The sequence below is a fragment of the Lycium barbarum genome, chromosome 12 (assembly GCF_019175385.1).
Source record: "Lycium barbarum isolate Lr01 chromosome 12, ASM1917538v2, whole genome shotgun sequence".
In the NCBI taxonomy this organism is placed as follows: domain Eukaryota; kingdom Viridiplantae; phylum Streptophyta; class Magnoliopsida; order Solanales; family Solanaceae; genus Lycium; species Lycium barbarum.
Genome location: NC_083348.1, coordinates 91106115 through 91116500, shown reverse-complemented (window position 1 = coordinate 91116500; position 10386 = coordinate 91106115). Strand labels below are relative to the sequence as shown.

The 10386-nt window shown below is 32.7% G+C and overlaps 1 protein-coding gene across 1 annotated transcript; it reads left to right on the top strand.

Moving 5' to 3' along the window:
* Positions 1-2446: 2446 nt before the first annotated feature.
* On the top strand, positions 2447-3244 carry LOC132624646 (chaperone protein dnaJ 11, chloroplastic-like; the record flags this gene model as incomplete). The annotated part of the gene is made up of 1 exon (XM_060339391.1): positions 2447-3244. A coding segment is annotated over one exon (540 nt), but the record flags the coding sequence as incomplete, so codon positions are not given.
* Between the last annotated feature and the right edge of the window lie 7142 nt (positions 3245-10386).

The window sequence follows — 10386 nt, the reverse complement described above, 5'->3', positions numbered from 1 at the left end:
CGGACCTGAGACTCAGGCTGCAGGTCGGATGTCCATATATGTTGTGACCTATGCTCGGGCTGAAGATACAGTAACTCTCGGTCGAAGGGCCCCGGATCAAAAGGGTGGTGATCCATCTGTTTTACGCATTTTAAATCAATCATTAACAAGTAGTATTAGTTATGTAATCTTTTATCGAAAATTTTATTAAGGATTGTGATGATCCATCTGTTTTACGTATTTTAAATAAATCATTAACAAGTAATATTAGTTATGTAATCTTTTATCGAAAATTATATTAAGGGTTTTCAATTCTAAGCTACGGTTATGAATCCTAAACTAAGGGTTTTCAATCCTAAAATATAAAGATTAAAAATTAATAAGTCAAATTATTAACAATTAGTTAGCATACAATTAGTATAAATAATTAATAAATAAACAATTAACTAACTAATCAAATAATTAACAAGTTATTATCATATATTTAATAAATAAACAATTAAGTAACTAATCAAAAAATTAATAAATTATTATCGTATATTTAACAAATAAACAATTAATTAACTAATGAAACAATTAAGAAATTATTAACAAATAAACAATTGGCTTAACAAAAACTAAATAAATAATTAGCCAGTCTAACAATTGAAATAGCTAGTCTAACAATTAATAAATACTTAAGTCTCTAATATAACAATTAACAAATACTAAATAAACAAGCAATAAATAATTAACTAATTAACAATAGATAAACAAATTAAAAAAAAAATTAAAGGGGACAGTCACCACTGCGGACCGCCCAAAAACGCACCAAATAAATGCGCAATCCACCACAGATTCCTCCCACCACACCTAAGGTAATAATATATTTAGCAATGTAATAAAAAATTAGTAATAAAATACCTAGAATGAAGATGTTTTTGAGTTTTCAAAACGAGCTCCGCGCCGCTCTATAGGATAAGCAGAGTGCTGACTCACCAAATATAACGGATAAGCCTTCCTTTCGTAACTTCTTTCTCTTCCAATTCCTCATAATTGTACATTGCCCCCCGCCCCGTGTCCCGCACTATTTAGTTTTGTTTTGGTGCCCCTCACCTCTTCACATTTCAGTTTTTAACAATCTCACTGTTTAACTTTTAGCCCACTGTTAGGAGTTGTTTGGTATGATAGACAAATATAAATAGTTCTACGATAAAAGTTTAATATGATTTTTTTCCTTGTTGGTTACTAATTTTGAGATAAGATGTATCAGGATTAAAAAAGTATTGGGATATATTATTCCTCCCGGATAATAAATAATAATATTAGAATTAGTTCTCTCTAAATAAATAAAAATAGCCTTGAGGTCCCTCATACCCTTTTCTACTAAATAAGGTACAGGGTATTTTTATAAACAAATAACCTTCTTACAAATTATGCTGTTATTTTTAATACGACGATCTAAACAGTCAATAAGAAATTTTAGCAAGATAACTAATCCTAGCATAACTGATCTCAAATATAACTCATCTCAACATAACTAATACTCTCTCTGTCCCGGATTGGGCTCCTCTCCATTTCCCTTCTCTCCATTTTTCTCAAGTTCTATCTTGGATTAGAGACATATGGCATGAATTATAATTAATGACTAAGATTTAATTGACTAAAACAAAGCCCTAACCATGATTACATAATTAATAATTTATCCATAAATATATTAGAATAATTTTCTGTCTCTTCCTATTTATTTTTCCTACCCAATAAAATATTTTTTCTGATTTATCCGATTATTTTTTGCCACTTCATTTTTTCCCCCTAATAGACCCATTATTCAATTGGTGATATTTTCCATTTTTTCAATTATGATGCTTACTAATTCACATGATATAGACCCCATTATTCAATTGATAATTTTATGTTTCTCAAAGAGTCGTCTATATTCTGGAAAATATCACCATTAAAGAGTTGTCATGATTGAAAAAAAGATGGAATATTAAAATAGGAAGAGAGGGAAAATTATTCTAATATATTTATGGATAAGTTATTAATTATGTAATCATGGTTAGGACCTTGTTTTAGTCAATTAAATCTTAGCCATTAATTCTAATCCATGCCATGTGTCTCTAATTCAAGATAGAACTTGGAGAAAATGGAGAGAAAGGAAATGGAGAGGAGCTCAATCCCTCTGTCCCAATATATGTGATACACTTGACATTTTAGTTTGTCTAAAAAAAGAATGATATATTTCTATATTTAGAAATAATTTAATTAATTTTTTTTTTTATAGTTACAAAAATATCTATAATTTATTTCATATCACAAATTTTACAAGTTTTCTTTTTTCTCTTAAATTCCTTGCCTATACAAATTACATCACATAAATTGAGACGGAGTGAATAGGAGCAACATAACTTGTCTTCAAACCAAACAACCCCTTAAAGTTCATCCGCATTTTTCTATATAACGTTATGCCCACTTTCCTCTTTGACTCATTACACTTGAACAAATAACAAGAATACCCATGATTTCCACTTCAACCCATTCGTTTCTTCAAATCCAGCCGCCGCCGGTGAATATATTTTCCCCCGGCGACAATTCCGTTCTATCACCGTCTTCCGTCAGATTCCGGCAGTCAGGTTCCTTCACAACCGCCGCCGCCACGTGTGCTTCCGTCGAAACCGAATCTGCCACAAGGTACTCGACGCTGCCTACCGCGGCGTCGTTTTACGAAATTCTTGGAATTCCGGTTGGCGCTACGGTGGAGGAGATCAAGGGAGCTTACAGGAGATTAGCTAGAGTTTGCCATCCTGATGTGGCGGAGAAAGACACGTCAGCGGATGATTTCATGAAGATTCATGCTGCCTATTCCACTCTATCGGATCCGGACAAACGTGCCGATTATGATCGCCGCCTTCCACGGAGGCGCGGCCGCAGCGGTAATATTTATTCCGGCGGGTGTTATCCTTTATCTCCTTCAGTAATGTCGGGATATACTACCCGCAACTGGGAGACAGATCAGTGCTGGTAGCTCTCTCCGTCGTGCAAAAAAATGAATCTAAAAGCTTGCTGATGAAGGGAGAAGACATCACTCATTTCATTAACCATCATCGATGTGGGACTCTTCGACACATCTGATTTACAATTCGAAGCCTGTTGTACATTTTGTGAGGCACTAAGCGAAAATTAGTTAGATTTTCTCTGTTAAGTGTATCTGATTAGGATTTCTATGTTGTATATGCTGATTATTAGTATAACTGAATGCTAACATGAATTTCAATTCTCAGAATTCCAGTACTCTACAAATATCTCTGTTCCATGCATGTGGTTCTCTTCTCTTCTTCGATTTTTATTTCTCTGATTTATATATACTTCCAAAAAATAAAATAAAGAGTGGCCAGAAAGCTTTACTTCTTCCAATGGTTGAAATTGTCAGATTTTGATTTTTATAATTTGGATTAAGAAAAATCAATATTGGAGATCACTCCACTAATCTCATTCGAGGTTGGACTCGGTAAATTGCTTGCTTAAGATTTAGGTTTTTTAATTGAACTTGTCAAGTATTTTGACACATGAAAAATTAGAAAGAATTTTGTGAGAACTTAAATGATCTTAATTTGTATCTTTCATAAGCAAAAGGTCAGTAATTTCTTCTTTAACCAATTACAATTTAAATGGAAGAAAGCACTCTGCAAAAATGTTACTCCCTCCGTCTCCATTTACGTGATATAGTTTAACTAGACATAAGTTTAGGAGAAAAAGAAAGATTTTGAAACTTGTAGTCTAAATCAAATCATAAATGTTTGTGTGGATGTAAATTATTTCATTAAGTGTAAAAGGGAAGTTTTAAATTAAATTATTTCTAAATATAAAAATTTATTACTATTATTTTTCGGATGGATAAAAAAATAAAGTGTATCACATAAATTGGGACAGAGAGTACTATGTTTTACTTCTTCTGTGCCAATTTATGTGGATTGGTTTGAAATATCAGTGTCAAACTATTAATGTTTGGTGTGAATTTGGAATAAAATTTTAACTTTTTAAAAATAAAAATTGTATATCCTAAATTTCATCATCCACGAAAAAATTATATAAAACATAGTATTATAAATCAATTTAATAATTCAAGATACTTTTAAGAATCATGATAAATAAAATATCTTTTAACTTTTCAAATAGTAACTAAATAAGTACATAAATTGAAACTGACGAAGAAACGCCATATACTTTAAGTATCTTTGTTAGAAGTGATAAAATTTGTATAGATCATAAAATTGATCTCTTCTTCGACCATAAGTTGGGCAAATTCATCTTTGGGTATCCTAAAGAATCTTACCAAAGACAACGGTATTCTAAAGTCACTATTCAAGTGATTATTAAATTTTGGGTATCCTAAAGAATCTTAACAAAGACATCGGTATTCTAAAGTCACTATTCAAGTGATTATAATTAAATTATATATCATAGTGTTATGAGTCTAATAACTTTTAAGCATGATATGTCCAATTGAGTTTATGTACTTCCCTGTAATTATGGCAAAAGAAAACAAAAACAAAGACATAGTGCAAACCTGCAGCCTGCCACTAAGCTTGTCTCTTGAAATGTGATGGAGCAACTGCTGAAAATTCAACTATATTTGCGCTTTGGAAAACCAAAGTCATATATCCAGATAATAATTTTAATACCGACTTGTTGGAAGTTACGTTGCAATCAGAGCTGTTGCTACTGGGGGATGCAGTCATTGTTTCTTGCAAGTAACTAGGTGCCGTTTGGCCATAAAAATTGTTCACTTTTTTCCGGATTTTTTTTCACTTTTTTTACTTTTGGGCGTTTGGCCATAAATATTCGGAATACAACTTCCAAAAACAAGAAAAACTTGTTTTTCAATTTTTTTTACTTTTTACAACTACATTTCACCAAAAACTACAATTTCAAAAACTATGGCCAAACACAACTCCAACTACAAAAATTCCAAAAAAAAATGAATATATTTTTGATATTTATGGCCAAACGCATACTAAAATGTAGGGCTATGTGCCTTACTTTTACACACTCTTTAGATGGAGCTAGCAATAGGTGTGAGGAAATGGACAGAATAAGTTCACCACTACTTTTAATTTACTTAGAAAAAAGAATTTAATTTTAAAACTTATAATTTAACCTTAATTAGATGGTTTATATCCCTATAAACATTTAAGACTTATTAAAAATAATTATTGTTTTCTATATTTCGTATGCAATCAAACAACACATAAAGATAGGATGTAGTAATAAAACTTGGTAGGGTAGCCGTATGTTTGCCCCTTTGCATGAGCTATTTAATGTTAAGATGTGAAAAGACAAATATTAGGCACTTTCTGGAGTGATTAATTAGATCTTGTGTAAGATTTACTTAAAGTAAAAGCGTGTCTTATCAGAAATTTTCTGCACTCTTAACACTTGAACTCAATCTTTGATTAAAAAATGAATTTTACTCATCTCGCTACACCTTTAATTCAGGGCCGAATTTATGTCGGCTATTTGAAATTTGACAAACAAGAAAGAACTAATATCTCTTGTACTTCTATTTTAACTGCATCAAAAACATTTAGAAGTAAATGACTCGATAAGTTTCTTTTCTCTCGTATAGTTTTTTCCCCTTTGTGGAACAAGCAGATAGTTATTTTTTCAACACTATACTTAAGCTTTCGGTGCTCTTAAAGAGCCTGATGTCAACGTAGTGTAGTTATTCCTAACTACAGACAGCTGCTAAGTAATGTTTTATGTTTTAATATTTTCATCAATATTTGCCACTACTTAATGCATTGCTGGTTATAAAACCTTTTAATACATTATCCAATTCGGTCCATGAAATTTTTAAAAAATATCACCTCCTAAACCGATGAACATGATAACTTGTAGTCTTGTTGTGTCGATCTCAAACATGGAATTATGAGGGACATAACAGCGGTACAGGGTTGACAGAGAATCTTACTGTGGCTGGTTCATTGAATATAAGATAAAATTGTAGGTATGTGGCAGGTCCTGGTTCAACCTCCTCATTAAATACTACAGTAGCATAATTCTAATGATCTAAGAAATTTATATAGGTTCCTTTTTGTCCTTTTATGTATCAGATTCTCTTTTTAACATAACGTAAGGGCCCAGACTATTCCCTTTTTAATTTGCATACGGTTATAAAATAATAAAACTAGAAAAAGAATATTTGTAGAGAAAAGGAGAAGAGGAGATATCTTTATTTCTCTTATGAGGGATGAAATACAATTAAGAGAGCATCTCTATTTATAGGAGAGAATTGACTTGGTGCTAAAGTCACAAACCCTAAAATCCCTCTTAAAGATAGACATCACAATATTATAATAATACTTATAGCACTCCCCCTTGATGTGTATTTCGATAGATAATATGCCTCATTAAAACCTTACTAGAAAAAAAAACCCAGTGGAAAAAATTCTAGTGAAAGAAAAAGAGTACATATTTCTAATAATATACATTTTGGTTGCCTCATTAAAAACCTTACAAGAAAAACCCAGTGGGATAAAGCCTTGTATGGAAAAAAGAGTACAACATGTATTAACTCCCCCTGATGAGAACTTCAGTCCAAATATTTGAGTTTTCGCATTCCAATCTTGTGCACCATCTTCTCGAAAGTTGCGGTTGGTAGAGACTTGGTGAACAAATCAGCCATATTATCACTTGAACGAATCTGTTGCACGTTGATATCACCATTCTTTTGGAGCTCGTGTGTGAAGAACAACTTTGGTGAAATGTGCTTTGTCCTATCTCCTTTTATGAATCCTCCTTTCAATTGGGCAATGCATGCTGCATTATCTTCATATAAGATTCTGGGTATTTTATCACATTTCAAACCACACTTTTCTCGAATGAGATGTATCATTGACCTCAGCCACATAACTTCACGGCTTGCTTCATGAATAACTATTATCTCAGCATGATTTGATGAGGTAGCCACAATAGACTGCTTTGTAGATCGCCAAGATATGGTAGCACCCCCACAAATAAATACATAGCCTGTTTGAGATCTAGCTTTGTGTGGGTCAGATAAATATCCTGCATCGGCATAACCAACAAGATCTGGACTGCAATTGCTAGAATAAAATAAGCCCAAATCGATAGTCCCCTTTAGATACCTCAATATGTGTTTAATTCCGTTCCAGTGTCTCCTTGTAGGAGCACAACTATGTCTCGCTAACACATTAACTGAAAATGCTATGTCAGGCCTTGTGGTATTGGCAAGAAACATTAGTGCACCAATTGAACTAAGATATGGTACTTCAGGACCAAGAATTTCCTCATTCTTTTCTTGAGGTCGGAACGGATCTTTATTCGCATCAAGTGATCGAACAACCATCGGAGTACTTAATGGATGTGCTTCATCCATATAAAATCGTTTCAACACTTTCTCTGTATAGGCAGATTGATGGACAAAAATGTTATTTGTCAAATGTTCAATTTGCAAACCAAGGCATAATTTTGTCTTTTCAAGATCTTTCATCTCAAATTCCTTCTTTAAATAATCAATTGTCTTTTTGAGCTCTGCAGGAGTTCCAATAAGGTTTATGTCGTCAACATATACAGCAAGTACAACAAACTCCGCTATTACTTTCTTTATAAAAACACATGGGCAAATTGCATCATTTGTATAGCCTTCCTTTAACAAATATTCACTAAGGCGGTTATACCACATGCGCCCGGATTGCTTCAAACCATACAATGATCTTTGTAATCTAATTGAATACATTTCCCGAGACTTTGAACTACATGCTTCAGGCATCTTAAATCCTTCAGGGATTTTCATGTATATTTCATTTTCAAGTGATCCATATAGATAGGCTGTAACCACATCCATCAAATGCATCTCAAGTCTCTCATGGACAACGAAACTAATGAGATAACGTAATGTTATTGCATCCATAACAGGGGAGTATGTCTCTTCATAATCAACACCAAGCCTTTGTGAAAATCCTTGTGCAACAAGGCGTGCCTTATATCTTTGTATCTCATTTTTCTCATTTCTTTTTCGCACAAAAACCCATTTATAACCAACAGGTTTAATGTCATTAGGTGTTTGGACTACAAGTCCAAAAACTTCTCGTTTGGTAAACGAGTTTAACTCTGATTGAATTGCCTCTTGCCACTTTGGCCAATCACATCTTTCTTGGAATTCTTTAACAGATTGGGGTTCAAGATCCTCACTATCTTGCATAATTCTTGTTGCAACATTATAGGCAAAGACATAATCCACATTTAATTCCAATTGATTCAAATTAGTCCCAACATTAATTGGATTAATTGATATTTCCTCATTTTCTTGAGTCTCAGGCTCATTGATTTCTTCAAGAATATCAGTATTGTTCGAATCTTGAATTTCTTTATGAGATTCTTTTGTAGTGTCATCTTGACCATTTATTTTTCTTTTTCTAGGATTTCGATCCTTGGAACCCAATGGTCTACCACGCTTCTGGCATGCTTTGGACTCATTTGCTATGACACTAGTAGATGGTCCTACAGGGACATCAATCCGAATTGGGACATTCTCTGCAGGGATATGTGTTACACCCCCATTTTAACCGGAGTTAGAGCGGAGTACAACATATTGGAGATTCCTATATTGTTTGTTTTAAGGAGTCGCCACCTAATTAATTTAACGGTGAATTAGGACACCTAGAGTTTAACTAAGGCAAAGTTAAAACTAAACCTCCGTTAATAGTCTGCTTAACCAGTGTGATCTAGGTAAGGGTTCTATATTATCCTAAAGGGAAGGGGTTAGGCATCCTTTAGAATCCGTTAACTTACGGTTATCCGACTAAACTTAGGTTAATTAATCAATGTTGGATATAGTATTTAAATTTTTAGGAAATAGCTTGTGCAAATAAGACTTGTAAAAGATATAACAATTTGTGCAAAAGAAGATTATAAATGCCATTTTATAAAAAAAGGGACTTCAAATAATAATGATGTTTAAAAATGGGGATAGTAATTCGCATAAGAGGAGATTTTAGGATGCTATTTGAAATAAAAGCTTATAAATGTTGTTAAGGCTCTCAAATAAAATGCTAATAAAACCTATAGAAAAGAATATGGTAATTTGTATAAAAGGAAAACTTCAAATGCCATAAAATTTATAAATATTGTCAAGGCTTTAAATAAAAGTGCTATTTAGAATGAAATTTGTAGAAAATATAATGATTCGCATAAAAGTAAACTTCTAATGCTATTTTAAAATAAACTTATAAATGTTGCAGAGACTTTTAAATAATGATGCTGTTTAAAATAAAATTCGCATGACTGTATAAGTAAAAGAAAATGCAGGTTTGCATAATGTTTTAATACATATTTGAAACAAACTAAACTATGATGTATTGATTAACTTTGCGTTTTAGAAGCATAAACGAGATTATATTTTATTAACTACATCCGGCTAAAATATGCATAATTTGGATAAAACTTTAAAGAATGTCTACAAAATATTCTTTAGTTTTTCCCCTTCTCTTTTTAATTAACTACCATTATTTCTAAACTGTCCATACTAAACTCCCCTGCAATTCATCTAAGCTAACTAACAAAAAGGAAAATAAAACGAAGTGTTAGTCAAACAAATTCAAATACACAAAGATAATAAAATTGGATGAAATGTAAAGAAATTCAAATGGGCTTGGCCCATTTTGGGCCGCTACTATCCGTTGCCATTGCCATGGGCTTCGGCCCAGCGGGATGGTGAAGCAGATCGCTGCGGAACCTGATGGGCTGACTTGGGAGAGATTATGTTGGGCTTCGGAGCCCAACATCGAATATAGGAGGTGAACGAGTCTCTCAAACTCGTACGCGAGGTTCATGCAAAGAAATGAAAGAAAGAGAGATTAATATATTATCAATAAGGTTGAAATATAAATTTGAAACAATTCCGTCGATTATATATATTATGTATATCCAAACGTATTTCACGAATATACTTCAATAATACGCAGATATACACCTCGACCATACAACAGTCAATAAACATAAAAAAAAACCAACTACTAAATGTGCTAAGGCAAAAATCCGCAAGCAGTAGCAATAATAAAGATCTGTAGATTGCGAGACAACCAATGAATTATGTAATTCCGCATGTGAGCATGCAACAGCAGGCAGGTATTGCAATAGACATGTCAGCCTTTAAATTCCCAAGATAGCCTTAATCCATTTAGGTAAAGCGAAGAGTATAGACATATGATCCAAAGCATTTTAGTTGTATCAGGATATCTAAACTTCACATTTTTATATCAATAAACCAGTAAGCCTATTTATGACAGCCAAATTACACATCAACAGCTGTAACGATATCCAGTTGTCTCTCTCTATTCAAACTAGATTAAACTTTTAATGTCATATTGCACAATTGTTCAGTCATGTAGGATTGTTAGGCAA